The sequence below is a fragment of the Barbatula barbatula genome (genome assembly GCF_947034865.1).
Source record: "Barbatula barbatula genome assembly, chromosome: 8".
NCBI lineage: Eukaryota > Metazoa > Chordata > Actinopteri > Cypriniformes > Nemacheilidae > Barbatula > Barbatula barbatula.
In genome coordinates this window covers 5,928,213-5,945,428 of record NC_136771.1, presented here as the reverse complement: position 1 = coordinate 5,945,428, position 17,216 = coordinate 5,928,213, and the positions used below count along the sequence as shown (strand labels likewise).

The following is a 17,216-nucleotide window of genomic DNA, read 5'->3' as shown; positions in this document are numbered from 1 at the left end:
ACCATCACCGTTGAGAATTGGCATGCTCTGTTATGCGACATATGCCCACTGCAGTGGCACTTCATCTGACATTAGCTGGAAGCAGCAAGCCAACCTACAACACTCAAAATACAGTATGTATCTGTGAGCTCACTGTCATTCAGATAATACCTCTCATCTGTAAAAAAGACTTTAAAGGGTGAGTAATTGAGCCCACATTCAGACACATGATAACAGAGAAAAACAAATATGTGGACAAGGAAACTGAGCTGTTACTCGCAAACAGTCCTTGATGTGTCAGAACTTCATTTATTTTGTGACTCTGGGGGCTTAGAGATGCTAAAAGGTTTGGAGACATTTCATTTGTCTTTCCTACTTCAGCTTTCTTTTTCACACATGCTCGGCATGCGGCTTAACCTTAGCAGCAAGCACGCTAGAATTTATACTTTGACCCAATAATTTGTGGTTTGTTGTTTGACCCAATAATCTCAACAAAAATCAAATGAAGGACGACGTGTAAACAAAGCAAAGTTTAAATCAATCTTCTGCTTCCTGTAGCGCTTAAAAATGGAAACAGCTAGAAGCAGAAGATGAAGGTGCTATAGACTGTTTCATCTTCACAACATAAACCAACATTACTGCGCATGTGCACTTTCGTGACCCTAACTGAACAAACAAAAGAGTGCCTGTAGATTATTTCTGATAACAATGAAAAGAAACTGGGAAGAACCGTTACTTGGCTAAACTTGTCTCTCCAATATTTCGAATTTAGACTCCGACACAAAGCTCAACCGCTAGATGTTAATGTACCTGTAATGAAGATCCATAAAAGGGAAGGAGGGAGGCCGGAAACCGGCGAAAGTACAACAAGCTTTAATCAAAATAAACAAACAATAACACGGAAGTAAAAGACACAAGAACATCAAGGCAAACTTAACAAATGTCCGGCCCCGGTCCTCTCTCATCAACAGTCCTGCTGCTCGTCCTCTTAAGCTCCCGATCTCCTCCGTGAGATACCGGTGTGCGCACAGCTGATTTCAACTATCACTCAGGCCACCGGCCACGGCTCTCGTCCCACCTTCCTCAACACAGTACCATACGGTTTGTTCAAATGCGACCAAATACAGGACCAATTAAACAAATTGTTTATTTGATAAAATGAACATACAACAAAATTCAACAAATACTTAATACAAGTATCATACAGTAAAATAATAATACAAATTAATATGAACATAAATTAAACGACATATACATTGTTATATTATTAGACACTAGCTGAATATAAACAAAATGTTAACTGGGAGTCAGGCATGCACGCGTCTGATGAAACGGTTAGGAAATATTATACTGTATCTATACTGTGTGGGGGGGGGTTAAAATGTGTAATGCGTCTGTGATTAAAATCACACAAAAGCACTTGTAGTATTACATAACTCCACCTCCTCTTGTAAAACTAATCCTGTTTAAATAGGGCTCTTGAAAGTAGTATAATCATATACTATGTGTCAAAATGTTGATTGATTTATGACCCTCCTGTCAAAGGTCTGTCAACCTGTCACTCAAATGGTTCTTTTATGGCCTGTCAATCTTACTGACATTTATGTTTTATGGCTGTTGGGGATCCTATGGCCCCCACCTTCCTACAGTGGTAGCCCCCTCACCATTTCAACCTGGTTGCTATTCTACTAGGGTACATGTTGTGAAAAGTCGTATGCTTTTGTAAACTAGAGAGAGATAGAGATCATGTAAAATGTGTGATTGTGACATAGGTTTTGCAAAGAGTGATTTGGCCCAACTCTCTCCCAGGCATGTCATGTCATCCAGTTGATCAAGATAGTTTTGTTTTATGACTTTTTTATCTGTTAAAAGTGTGATTGTGACATAGGTTTTGTAAGAGTGATTTTGTTTTTAGTTTTGTTTTATGGCTTTTAATCTGTTAGATGTGTGATTGTGACATAGGTTTTGTAAACATTTATTTTGTTTTTCTTTTGTTTTATGGCTTTTTATCTGTTAAATTTGTGATTGTGACATAGGTTTTGTAAGAGTGATTTTGTTTTTAGTTTGTTTTATGGCTTTTAATCTGTCAAATGTTTGGTTGTGACATGGGTTTGTAAACATTTATTTTGTTTTTATTTTGTTTTATGGCTTTTAATCTGTTAGATGTGTGATTGTGACATAGTTTTTGTAAGAGTGATTTTGTTTTTAGTTTGTTTTATGGCTTTTAATCTGTTAAATGTGTGGTTGTGACATAGGTTTTGTAAACATTTATTTTGTTTTTATTTAGTTTTTTGGCTTTTTATCTGTTAGATGTGTGATTGTGACATAGTTTTTGTAAGAGTGATTTTGTTTTAGTTTGTTTTATGGCTTTTAATCTGTTAAATGTGTGGTTGTGACATAGATTTTGTAAACATTTATTTTGTTTTTTATTTTGTTTTATGGCTTTTTATCTGTTAGATGTGTGATTGTGACATAGGTTTTGTAAAGAGTGGTTTTAATAACTTCTAATAAATGTAAGTGTAAAGCCCGACAACTTTTGTATTAACTAAACTCAAATGTTTAACAACATATAGATCTCCCAAGATAGACTTGCTCTGGTTTCAGCTTTTAGAAAGTTCTTCATTTAAAAGATTTGATGCTACCCTAGGTTTTAGCCTTATTACTTGAAAGTAATCTTATTACTTGAAAGGTGAATATACGGTTTTGTGTTACCATGTTACATATCTTAAGTTGTTGTTTTAACATTTGAGTTTAGTTAATACAAAAGTTGTCGGGCTTTACACTTACATTTATTAGAAGTTATTAAAACCACTCTTTACAAAACCTATGTCACAATCACACATCTAACAGATAAAAAGCCATAAAACAAAATAAAAAACAAAATAAATGTTTACAAAATCTATGTCACAACCACACATTTAACAGATTAAAAGCCATAAAACAAACTAAAACAAAATCACTCTTACAAAAACTATGTCACAATCACACATCTAACAGATAAAAAGCCAAAAAACTAAATAAAAACAAAATAAATGTTTACAAAACCTATGTCACAACCACACATTTAACAGATTAAAAGCCATAAAACAAACTAAAAACAAAATCACTCTTACAAAAACTATGTCACAATCACACATCTAACAGATTAAAAGCCATAAAACAAAATAAAAACAAAATAAATGTTTACAAACCCATGTCACAACCAAACATTTGACAGATTAAAAGCCATAAAACAAACTAAAAACAAAATCACTCTTACAAAACCTATGTCACAATCACAAATTTAACAGATAAAAAGCCATAAAACAAAAGAAAAACAAAATAAATGTTTACAAAACCTATGTCACAATCACACATCTAACAGATTAAAAGCCATAAAACAAAACTAAAAACAAAATCACTCTTACAAAACCTATGTCACAATCACACTTTTAACAGATAAAAAAGTCATAAAACAAAACTATCTTGATCAACTGGATGACATGACATGCCTGGGAGAGAGTTGGGCCAAATCACTCTTTGCAAAACCTATGTCACAATCACACATTTTACATGATCTCTATCTCTCTCTAGTTTACAAAAGCATACGACTTTTCACAACATGTACCCTAGTAGAATAGCAACCAGGTTGAAATGGTGAGGGGGCTACCACTGTAGGAAGGTGGGGGCCATAGGATCCCCAACAGCCATAAAACATAAATGTCAGTAAGATTGACAGGCCATAAAAGAACCATTTGAGTGACAGGTTGACAGACCTTTGACAGGAGGGTCATAAATCAATCAACATTTTGACACATAGTATATGATTATACTACTCTTGAATAGTCACTGTTCTTAGCTTACAATTAACAGGGTTTAATACCTTCAAATACTCTCAGCTATTGCCGATGTTGCTTTTATGAATTGGGTGTATAGAGACAGTGCCTGAAATTTTGCGGTGGAAAATAAACAAGTACAGATGTGATTTAAGAGCTGTTTGGTCTTGGCAATGCTAAGGATGGCATGTCACTATTTGTTAAGATAGTAAGTAAGTCTTATGTTGATTGCTTTATAGCTTTCACACCCTTCTCCCACATGTGAAATTGGGGTCGAATTGCTCTCGCAGTCCCAGGCTGGGACAATTTGGATGACAACACCTGCTCTAGTGCAAAATATAATTTTTGTCACTGGGAACAATCTCACGCTGACACTGTAGGGACTTACTTTATACCGTGTTTCTGAGACACTTACTTCAAGAAGCTTTTCGGAAAGTTTTGGCCTGAAAATTCATTGGAGCTGTCAGTTTCTCGTCATCTAACGTCTCTGAAGTAACCAGTTTTATGTTTTTCTATCACAGAAATGGTGATATGAAGGCAAACGTTATGCCGTTTTAATACTAACTATCGGCATTGAAAGTCTGGCTGGGCTGTTAGTCCATTTGTTTGCATAGCGTGTATTTGTGCGTATGCATATGATTCAGCAAACATACATTATATTTAAGAGAAGAGCGGATTAGGCACGATGCTGTGCACATTATTGTTTTTAATGAGCTCAAACAAAGTACATAAAGCAATAAGCCGGATTCTGTGTAAATGAGGCAAACTAAATCTGAAATGGAGGGATGTTTTGAAGAAATTAAGGGTTTGAACATGCAGACGGATTATGCTCATTGCTCACACGATGTTAGAGCAATATTAAAATCAAGTTGTTTTCAGGTTTAATGGTCTAAAAATATGGTTTATGTAATGGTGTTTTAATTGAAAGTAGTACAAAATGCAAAACAGATGACTTTTAAATTCAAATAAATGTACCAAATATATCACCAAAGTTGTTAAAAGTATAATGTTTTGTAAAAATGTAGCAGTTCAGAATGTATTAAATACATTTGTTGTTAACAACTTGTTCGCTGTTTGTTAAAATGTTTGAAATCTGCATCTTAAGATTCTTCAAGGTTATTTTGGGCAGCTTTACACAGTACTCAGATTGTTCCAGTATTAAACGTTATTTACAGAATTCACTTCTGGAATACCAAGTAGAGGAAACTGCCCTGAGAAATTGTCTCTTTGAGGCTCTTTTAAAAGTTATTATAGTTTTGTTTGTAGTTTAATTTACATTTAAAATTAGCTTTTATTTTTTTGATTTTTTGTCATTTTGTAAATTATAGTTAAACTTTTTTGCAATTCTGTTAAATGCTTTTGTAATTTTATGATTTATTTGTTTCTTTTATGTTGCTGAATAAATTAGAGTAGTAAGGTAAATCGTTTTTGTTTATTATTGTAATTTTAGTTACTTCAGTTTATTTCTCCGTGCTGCGATATTTCAATTTTTCTTTTAGTGTAATTTTTCCAATAATTTTTTGATCATTTTTTTATTGAAGCAGAAACGTTTTCAAAGTTTTTAATTTAGAAAAGTAAAATAACCTTGGTTCTATACATTTTTAACAGCCGTTTTCCAACAAAAATTAATGCATGTTATTTTGCACAGATTGCTGACTTGTGATCGGCTGGCTTGTTGTATGAATGAAGTTGTTGTTTTCAAAAGGCGAGAGGAGGTTTGACGTAGCAAATGACTGTATTTTCAGTTGTATTGGATTATTTGGGTTTTCACTGGAACTTGGACATATTTGTTGTTGAAGATAAAACACAAGTGTTTGGGATGATTTTCCTTGTTTTCCAGCGAACTGAACTAGGTTGCCTTACATTGTTTTGCCTGAATATCGCACCATATATTCTTCCTTTAAACAGGAGTCAAAGTCCATGGTTATAAGAAAAAGGGACCACAGCGTGATGCTATCAGCAACATACTTTAATAAAGGAACAGAATTCAGTACCCATTACTGTATTGGCAACACACTGTATGTCTCTATATTGTAGATAAAACGTTCAACAAACCATTGGTTAAGATAGAAATTACATTATATTTCCCAATCAAGGGTGAATTTTGGTTGAAGCGGGTGATGCCATGTTTACAGTAGGTCCCCAGGTGTGCTTAAATGAAACTTCTAAAACTTCTAAAATAAAAAAATGGAAATTTATTATGAAATACCGTATGTGTATAATCATTTCTTGCCTTTCCCTATAGTCGAAATGTTTCAAACACAACTGGCTTTCTTGGGAATAGTTTTAATTTGTAATAAATGCATAGGTTTTATATATACAATATCACTTTCCATCCAGGCAAGTCCTTTATAATATCCCTTTAACCAAATTTGCATCTAGTCATTTAGCAGACGCTTTTATCCAAAGTGACTAAAATGAGGAACACGGCGAGCGATTTATCATACTGGATCCCATAAAGCTCACAGTACAGCTGTGCCAAGATTTCAGAGTAAGCTGGAACGATAGAAACCAACGCAGAAGTTAAAATGAGAAGAGAAGTAGAACAAGTGTTATAATGACGTCATGCTTTTCATAGTCACATTAATTCTTGGTGGTAAAATAACAGCATGAGATATAAGCATATTGGCATTATGACATACTTGTGATGCAATGTACTGTATTGTTGTCACGGTTTCCCTCTGTTTCTCCCTGTGTTTCCACCTGGGACAACATTTCCCATGATCCTCCACGTTCCCTCACCTGTCTTTCATCAGTCATCACCCTCACCTGCCAGCCATCACCCTCGTCATCATGGACTGCATATATTCACTCCTGTGTTCCCCGAACTTTTGTCTAGTCTTAAATGTTACTGTTTAAGTTGTGCCGCTCCTGCCACCGTGCCTATTAAAAAGGGATATCCGCTGTCGTTGTGGTTTCTAGTAGTTCCGTGACAATTATGATGGTTCTGTGATAATATTTGTAGATATGTGAAAAGATGGTTTAAAAATATGGAAAACATTTGAACTCTTTGACAGTGTTCTGTAAAGAAAGTTCCCAAGGTCATCATGTTTAAACAGATTCACAAAACTTTTATGGACCCCATAACATTTTTTTATATAAACATGCAATGCTAAATATATATTAAATGAAAGAAACAGAAAATAAATAATAAACTTTTCTTCAAATATACCTTATTTATGTATTTTAACACTTGAATGTATGTAGAAAAAAAACATCTAAACCAAAAAGCAGTGAAAATAGCATTTTGGATAAAAGCCTTTATGAAGCCCATCCAGATTGGATTTAGAGCACTTACTAAATTATAGACATTATAATGCTTGTTTTGGATACATATATGCTGTTTATTATAGAGATGCATAACAGTGCCCCTACCATGTAACATTGAAAACATACAAAGCTGGTAAAATATGGGAAACATTGTTTTATAAAAGACTAAACATCCAGGGAAAGATGTAGTTTTTTATATATCAATATCAAAGTGTATACAATTCTACATAACAGCAATGACCCAAATTTATGTGAATCTTTGTTAAATGGCTCCATTATGTTCTCATCTAACCACAGAAATGCACTACATCTGGTTTCTTATGTTTTTTGGCAACGGCAAGCTTCGCTTGAGCCTTCCTCCACACAGGCTAATGTATTAAGGCGATCTTGCTGTGTTTAACCGGTGCACCTGTGCTCTGATCACAGTTACTGAACTGTGCGTGAATGTTTTCTTCTGCACACTACAAGAGTCTAGAGCTCAGCTGTAAAACATACTTCCCCTTCCTAATTGACTGTAGAATTTAAAGAGTTTCCTGGGGAGCTAGTGACTTATTTTTTGGATAAGGATGTCATTATACCAATTCTCTGAACGGTTGAATGGTTCTTTGCCCTTTTATCTTTTTATCCGTTTCCCGCACAGAAGACTTCGAATACTTGTTACAGTCTCATTAACGGTTGGTTCCAGCTAAGCTTTGTGTATTTACTGTCTAGACTTACCAGACGTTAGTGGACTGAAAAGTTTGATCAGCATCGCTGAAAGGATGCTGTAAGACTCGGCTTGCCAACTGCCGACCGCTGTGTTTCACCGGCTACCTGAAGACTGGCCTTAAAGGGACAGTGAACAAAAAAAAGAAATAGTATTCCCATCATTGACATTTTTCTCTCGTGAAAATGATAGTGACTGACAAGCTTTTTCCCTACACTGTAGTTATTGTAACTAGTTCTGTCAGAATCGATGAACTCTTCCCTCGCAATGATCGGCGTTCCTTCAAAGCGCTTTGAGGTTTATATAGGTGCAAATTCTCTGTCGGAGCACAAATAGATCGTACGTTTATATGATTCTGCTTTTTTGCTCTAGGCATGAATTTTCCCTCTCTTGCTGTTTCGGATTTTCCTCTAGGAGTTTGACTGACCTAGTTTGCGCTTGCGCACCTTTAGAGCGCTATAAAGAATATTTACAGTGCCGTAAATAGATTCAGCATGATATGATTAAGTAATGAGGAGATGAATTATTAGGATGTAAAGGAGGAAGTCTGATGCATCATTTAATGGTGTTTCACATTGAGCTGAAGAGCGATAAGATATGATGAATTGTGCATTTCGATGTTTATACACAGTGATTTATATACAGTGGTGCTTGATATGATGGATAAATCTATAGTAGGTCTAATTTTGGTTTGAGGAATATTTTGAAAGAGTAAGAGTTGATTTGGGTTTTTCGGCATATAGAACCCTAATCGTAAGGTTTTTTTCCAATTGGTCTACCTTAAAGCATCCGTCCGTCCATCGATCTACCAGTGCATTGTTTTTTTTTTATGTTTTTTGCAGGTTTCTAGATAAATCTGCCTTATGTAACTAAGAGACACAATCTGATCAACCATGTCAAAATAATTTTTATTACAAATATAAGAAATCACATGTTTTGTTTTACAGGTGATCCTCATGCTGACCAAACTATATGACTTCAATCTAGGCAGTGTGACTGAGAGCTCCTTATGGAGGTGAGTATAATCTAAACTTTACATTCACAAAGGAAACCAGTGAGTTCGTACAACGTCAGTTTAAGAACTTTTAAATGGTCTACGGGGTAAAGTCAATGTATTAAATGCCCACGACACTCCTGAGGTTGCATTGTACGTTGGAAGAAATTTTTGCTTTCAAATGCAGTGTCACATACTTTCACATTCTGTGAAAATATAGCCTTTAAACCTATAATATTGACGGAGTAATACCACTTCAAAGATTAAAATCATCCACGAATGGTAATTAATGGTAAAAATCTAACTTTGATGTTCATTATCTCACCTGGTTTTCACACCCCTGCGTTACGAATGACAGTTGATTAACAAATCCACATGTAACCCTTTCAATAAAAACAACCCATGGCAACAATTCAAATTTAGCCCAATTCAACAGGAAACCTGGCAACCCTTGCATTGACAGACCTGCCAAGTATAATTTTAAGTAATTACGATTTTCAACTATAAGCATACTGTTTAAAAAATTTAATTTTGTTGTTGGGGACGGGGTGTATTCATCCATAAGATGTAAAATCTTTCTGTTTTTAATCAGTTAAAACCCACTGCGCCTAAAATGTTACATCCCACCAAGGACTGCAGTGGATTGTAGGAACTTTTTTGTACTTCACTGTAATATATGCAGACTTGTAAACTACTTTAATTTGAAAATGCCAAATATGGGAATGTTTTATCCAAGTTTGAGTCGCATAGCTTAAACAGAGAGTTTTAGATGCAGATGAAAAAGTGTGCTAAAGGACTCTGATATCCTCTCTTGTTACATTTACTGTAAGTCATGCAATACAATGCTTTTGTGAGTGTTTGTTCTTAAGTTAAAGCGTTTAAAAAAGGACAATAAGCAAGCAGTATTGGCTTTTGGGAGGTACACCGTGTACAAAGAATGTGATGTGAGTCCCTGTGACAGCACAAAGAAGCTGATAAAAACAGTGTCATAGATTTAAAGAAAAATAATTACAAAAAAGAAAAAGCTGCTTTGCGACTACAATTTTGTGTGCGGTGTGATGGTACAAACCTGTCCTGTGACAAAGAATGAATAGTGTGATGAAGCTACATTATCTGATTAATGGTGTGTCTATCATTGATTGCCTTTGTACCCTTTATAGATATTCAGCGCACAGCTCATTGAGTGGATGCCATCTATGTGCATCAGACCCGCTTATAGGCGTTTGTGTTTTACGATTTTAGTAATAAAGAACCTAGATAGAACAGGTATGTCAGAAAGATGTCTGCTAAAGATCAGGTCTGGAAAACATCTGCAAAACGTCTTAGAAAGAGCAGTTTTACATACATTCTAAATCATGAACATCTTACAGACATCTTCTAGACGTCTATATGACATCTGAAAGCGGATGTGAGAGGTATTGCAGACGAGTAAAACAATGTCTTGCAGATGTAAGTGCAGGCATCAAATAGATGTCTGCCAGATGTATGTTTGCTAAAAGGGAAGCAGTTTAAAGGGAAAGTCCATCCAAAAATGAAAGATCTTGCCATATATGATATATTTATATATATGTATATATAATATGCATACATGTCAACAATAGGTGTTTGTGTGTGTGTGTGTGTGTGTTTGTTCATCCATGCATGCATGCGTGTTTGTAAAAAGAATCATATTTTTGCTTATTTAGTGTAACTGAAACTATAACAAGTTTATTCAGGTGCGTTATTTATATATGATGACACATCCATAAGCTCAAATCTTATTGGTTATGTTACATAAAGGCCACGAGTCATGCAAAGTTTCATTTTTAGACCACTTCACAAGATGTAAACACAATTTTTTAGTTTCTGCTTTTATTTATTCATTTCAAATTATTATAATTTGTTATCTTATAAATCATGAAATATATTTGTTTCAAATTTAGATTTCAACTCAGAATCTGCTAGGTGTTCTTTTCAAGCTCAAGGTCAAGCTCAAGTCACCTTATAAACTTCTTCTAAAGCCATTAACAGACCAAATTTAAGTTCACTGATATTGTCCCTCTGTCCACATCAGAGTTTAAGTTGTTATAGCGTTTAATAAAAAAAAATCATTAGGTGCATACAGACCAGTTGCGCCAAGTTTGACTTCATCCATTGGGTCTTATGTGGCATGTGACTGATCACAGCATGTTAAAAAAATGTATTGAGATGTATACGGCAAAGAGGTTCTATCATAAGACTTCAGTTCTGTCATGATAACTCTCGGGAGGGTTTGGCATGGTAGTGTACATGACATATAAATGTATTGGGGCTTTGGCGGAATAGATCTTCTACGCTGCAAGTACACAGAATTGCTACTGCCAATTCATCCACAGCATGCTGTTGTGTGCATATAAGGAATGCTGCTGCTGCACATAAAACATATGAATAAACCCCCATAGCTTACGTGATCACCTTGTATCAGACCTATACTAGTGGAGCTGGGGAAGGAGGAGGGTTTCTTAAACGGGCGCGCTGGTACATCAAACGCTAGCAATATTTAAACGTAGAGCAGCAAGTTCATTGGCTGCTGATACGAAGGGAACCAATCGCTTTACCGTGTAGTAATTATTGGTCAGATTGGTTTAGACTTTAGGACTGCGCCATCTAGAGTTTAATGCCAGAACTTAGTCTGTCAAAATAATTAAAGCCTTAGTCTTAGTCATATAGACTGTTTTTTTTTTCATTTCACGGAAGTAAATGTTGTTGTTTTTTTGAGGTTTGAAGTAAACCAAATTTACATTATTCCTTCAGCTAATCCAACGCTCCAAATCACCAGAGACAAACTGGCTACAGTTTGGTCGATCTGGCAACGTCTATGGGGAGCAGATTGAAGCGGTGGTGCTCAGCAGACTGTGTGACCCTTTAGCTTGGAAAGGTGCAATCACCATCGGAAATACAGTGGCAAGACAGACGGTATTGTAGCAGAACAGGAAGAATTCCAGCTGAGCTAAAAGTATACATCACACACACCCTCTTTACGAGGGAGTGTATTATGTTAAGCAGTCAACTATCCTGCTGTTGACCCAGCGTCTCTATAATGAAGTTAGTGATCCAGCATAAAATAATCTGGTAACAAAAAGGTGATTAATCAAATAGCAATATGGAGTAAAGTTACCTACCCAATCATTTTAGATGAACAGATGGTAATTGGATTTTCCGATTTGTCCGTGTCTGTGTGTGTGTGTGTGTGTGTGTGTGTGTGTGTGTGTGTGTGTGTGTGTGTGTGTGTGCGTGTCTTCCCTGGATTTAATCATGTAAGAGTTCACCTGCATCTCATAAAGTAAGATTGAGTAATTTCTCCTCTTCAAGACTGAAGTTTATCCATAACAAAAGATACATGTACATTATAAACAAGATTACTTTATTAAAATGGAGAGAGGCTAGTTTCTAAAAGGAATAGTTGCCCTAAAAATAAAAATGTGTTCATCATTTACTCACCTTCAGGTCATTTTAAACCTGTATGACTTAAATTCCTCTGCAGAACCCAAAAGAAGATATTTTGAAGAGCGTTGATAACCAAACAACACTTAGACCGCATTGACTTCCATCGCATGGACTGAAAACCGAGACATTTCTCAAAATATCTTCTTTTGTCTTCCACAGACGAAAGTGACACAAAAAGGATTTGAATGATGTGGGTGAATAAATGATGCTCATTTTTGGGTTCCCTTCAAAATCCCTTGAATGCTTTTCCCTTTGTAGGTTTATTTTTGACATTCATATATAATATGTGAGACTGCACTGACGCTCTCCTCAAATATATTCCATATATGTTTCAAAATAATAGCGATTACTGCTTACCAACGGATTAACCTTCTATATTGCCTATGCAATATTTAAACGTAGCTATAATTTAATGGAGAGTTGCATGTCAATGTGAAAAGATGCATGATTTAATGGGATTTTGAAAGGGGGCAGATACTGCAGTGGATGATTTGCATTACCTTTAAACATACTGGTGGGTTTCTAATGTACAGACACTTATCTCATGGGAGTTGCCGGGTCTAATGGATGGAAGTACTGTATAAAGCGAAAGCCGATTTATAGGTCAGATGCTGTTCCCTCGTGATATTTGCATATTTCAGGATAGTAATTCCTCCCACATGTGGGTAAATAAATTCAAGTGTGGTTTTATGAATACCGGAGTGTCGTCAAATGCCCTTCCATGGCAGATAATTAAAGCTTTATGAATGGTCCTATAAAATACAGAGACATTTCCTATATGAAGCTGTAATCAAGCGTATGATAGCCTGTATATGTCTTACAGTAGCTCATGCAGCATGACTTTAAGGCATCGTCATGGTGGTCTATAAGATCTGTTTCAGCAGATCTAAAAAAGGGAGATCAAATAAAAAAAGAAAGATAAATAAAGGAAAAGTTATTGTTTGGTTATTATTTGTTAAGTAGTTTACCGTTGCTGTTGAGAACGTGTGAGATGTGAGACTGATTTTGTTTTATAGTTGATGTGGACTCGTGTCATTATTCTTGAGGGGGTGGCAGAGTAAATGAGTTGATTTTCTTTCATGACATAAATTGTTGTTCAGTGGTGTGATGTCCACCCTGAAATGTCCTGTTCATCCCCTTTTTCTGCTCTGTCCACCCTGTTACCTCTGTTTTTCCCGGCAATAAAATAAGTTGTAAAATTGTAAGTTGTAGGGAATGTACTGGAAAAATAAAGTCAAAATGAGAAACTCATTGAAAAGGATGCTCTTTTAAATGACACTGTGCCTTAAAATACTTTAATTAACATAATGTTTGTTTATGAATGCATTTGCAGGGTAAAGTGAGGGACATGTAAACACTTAGACGTAAATATTACAATAACATCTCATATTACAACAACATAAAAAAACACTTATTAATTGAAACGAGAATGTCCTGTAACATGGACAAGGCCTTTGCTTGTTACGAATTAATAAAATAAATATTTCATTATAATATCCAAAGTTATATGATAGAAATTTTCATTGTTATTTTTCTTGATGTGAACGAGCCTCTAGAAAAGGTTATTGCTATCGAAAGGTTAATGGAATCCACCGTGAACATGGATCTGTATAGAGTTACATTGTCAGCAGATAGTTAGCAAGGATAGACAGTCTGTTGCAAGAACCCACAGAGTCTTTGTACAGAATGATAATGTTTAATGATTATACAAAGACATGTGCTGTGGTTTATAGCCGAAACAACGACCCAGATTTTGTATCCTAGCCAAAATTAACCAAATGTTTCCTGCTTGTGCCATTTGGGATATTGTTGAAGCAGGCTTTGATGTGATAACTGCTTTTTCTATGGGATGCAGTTATTAAATGCAATTTTCAGACTAAAAGGTATGATTAATGTACACAAAAACAATATACGTGGTCTTGTGTGCATTTGTGTTCTGTCTGAAAATAACAGCATTATTTAATTTTCTTTAGGTTTTGAATAAAGCTCACAAGCAGAACCTAAATGTTAAACCTAAAAAGTTTTGTCAAGTTATTTTTATATGTGTAGCATGTGGAAATAAAAAAAAATGTCTGACATAAAACCAGTTAATTTAGATATGCCTGAATATATCATTAATAGCTATTTTAGCTGTCATATCAGCCATTAAAAGTAACAGCTGGGCAATTCCATGAAAATGTCAACCTTACCATGAAAAAATAACGTTTTATCAGCGTTTTTACTATGGTAACAGCACATATATTGACATTTGGAGGTTCAAATACCCATGTGAGATCTCTCTTCAAGTTTCTAAAGCTTTTGTTTTATATTTAGTGCATGATTTTTCACAGTCAGGTAAGTGGCATTTTTAGGATTGTCACATCCATAACGCAACTTATTTCCCTTTTTTTAATTTGTAAAAAAAAATGTTTATAGAGTGAAATTTTCTGATGTTTAGATCATCAACAAGAGTTTTTTCAAATATAAACAGATAGTTCAATATATTTGTAACAAATTCATTCTCTGAGCATTTTTATGTCACGTCCATAAAGCGAAATGTCACGTCCTTAACGCTGGAATTGCCCTGCTACACATTTCTACTTGATGCAGTGTACAGTACAAAGTCTTCTTGATTACTTTGTGCTCTGAGGGGACAGCAAATGGTTTCAGCGAAGTGACCCTGTAGTGAAATGATAAATGTAATGTTTATTGCTTATTATTATGAGAATCTGATCTTTTGTTTAAGCAATGTGGAGTACTCGAAATAGCACTGTAGCCTTTCTCAGAGAGTTTCCTGTCGTTCAAATGCAGCAGTTTTTATCAAGGCTGTATTTAATTTATGTCTGTATGAAGCTGATTCACGAACCCCAAGGATGAATGGAGTGTACTAATAGTGGACCATCTCCATTTGCCTTGTTTTTTTAGATTCATGTTATGAAAATCAAGAATGTCCTTGCTGATGTGAAATGTAAGGCTGTATGTATGTTTTTATTGTGTTACACAATTCTGAGCTCCACATCCTGAACACACTGGTTAAAATGTACCTGTCACTGGACATTCTTGTCTAAATTAATATGTTTTAAATGCACATACATTTTAAGTAAATTTTTGCCCCATTTTATATGATTTCAATTTGCCATTTCATTCACCACCACGAAATGTATTTTATTAAAATAAATAAAAAACAGAGGTAATGGATGGACAAACTAGAAACTTATTGGCAGGGCTGTAGTCAAGTCCACATTTGTCGAGTCCAACACGAGTCCAAGACCAGGACTAATCTAGACCGAGTCAAGAGGTTCGAGTCCAGGTCAAGACAGAGTTCAAATGAGACGGTCGAGACAAACACAGAAAAAAGAATCCTCCTCAAGACCACATATTTGTAAAGATCAAAATGTGGATAAAACTAGGTCATTGGATTTACATTAGGTATAGCAATTTCACCAAAGTCACATAAAGCCGAAGTGCAATTTTGAAAAGTTTAATCAAACCGTCATGTGGCGAGCTGGGCGGGACGAGAGCCGTTAGGGAAAGCTGTGCGTGCACCGGTCTCGTGTCTCTCACGGAGGAAGCATAAGAGAGGAGCGACAACATGGAAGTGTGAGAGAGGACTAGGCCTGGACTTTGTTTGTTTTATTAAAAGCTTGTTGTACGTTTGCCGGTTTCCGCCTCCTTCCTTCCTCTTATTGAATCCTGTTACACATCATTATTTGCTTTAGTTGGGCTCTTGGTTTTTGTCTTTTAACGTTTTCATTGTCTGTTATAACAGTGTGCTAAAATAGAACTGTTGAGGCAATGTAAACTAAGATCCATTGGGATCAGGTGATAACGATTGTAGTCTTTGTGCAGTTACCTAAATAATTGCTCATGAGTATTGTGTGATAATACATTGTGAGATTAAAGCAGTGGTATGTCTTATTATACTTCTTTGAATTGACAGTTAATACACACACACAGACTTGACAAATTGGTGAATCAGTGTATGAAACAATAAACTATCATAGTACAAAACTCATTTATGACTCCCAGCATGCATTGCAGTTCATTTGTTTGTCTGAATTAGTTTGATGATTGTTAACATTGTATGATGAGTGTTGATGTCCGGAAAACTTTCAGCTTTATTTGCACAGTGTTTTGGCGTTGTGAAACAGAACCTATTCATTTCGTATCATTTATCCGTTTTTTACAGCTTGAGACCCATCACAAAAAGTAACTTCTCCAAGAGGAAAGATAATTAACCTTATTGAAAGTCAAGAGTCCAACTAAAGCAGACATATATGCTTCATCAAAAAAAAAATCTGACTCGGTGAGAGACCAAGACATTTTTGCGAGTCCGATAACCAAGTCCGAGTGCAGATTCCAACGAGTCCGAGACTTCAGAAAAACGTCTCGAGTCTGGACTCAAGTACCACAGCACTGCGTAGTGGACATAACACAACGATTGACTTGTGTCAGCTGTGGCCTAATGGTTAGAGCGTTGGGCTGATCAGAAGGTTGCCGGTTCTAATCTCAGTGCCAGCAGGTCATGACTGAAGGGCCCTTGAGCAAGGCACCTTACCCCTGATTGCTCTGCAGTAATGTGACACTGTATAAAACTACTTGTAAGTCACTTTGGATAAAAGCGTCTGCCAAATGAATAAATGTAAATGTAAATGATCTCTGAAATAAGTTTGCCACGTGGTTTGATATTTTGTAATCTAAGGGAATGAATTCATGCACTTTTAAGTGTAGCTTAAGTGTCTAATTATATTAAAAGCCTTTTGAATGCTAAACATGGTGTACAAGTAAGATCTCAGGGCAAAAAATCTATAACATGAATGAACCAAGGTCAATCTCTGGTATCTGTAACACTGGTGTACAGCTTCAGGCTAGAACTGTAAAAGGGAAAAATAGATAAATAAAACACAAGCTTGTTATAAGAAGATGAAGTTCTTTAAAGATGTAAGAATGACACTGAAGTTGTCTGAATTCATTAAACTGAATTCATTAAAAAAATTTGCTTGTGAAA

At 35.5% G+C, this 17,216-nt stretch overlaps 1 protein-coding gene across 1 annotated transcript in view; it reads left to right on the top strand.

Moving 5' to 3' along the window:
- The window catches only part of sorcs1 (sortilin-related VPS10 domain containing receptor 1), a gene marked incomplete at its 5' end in the record, with an annotated part of 119,648 nt that overhangs the window by 55,964 nt on the left and 46,468 nt on the right, over nucleotides 1-17,216 (top strand). Inside the window, one exon of the mRNA XM_079463172.1 lies at nucleotides 8,718-8,785. Coding sequence (XP_079319298.1) covers nucleotides 8,718-8,785 — 68 coding nt within the window. The remainder of the gene's footprint in view (nucleotides 1-8,717; nucleotides 8,786-17,216) is intronic.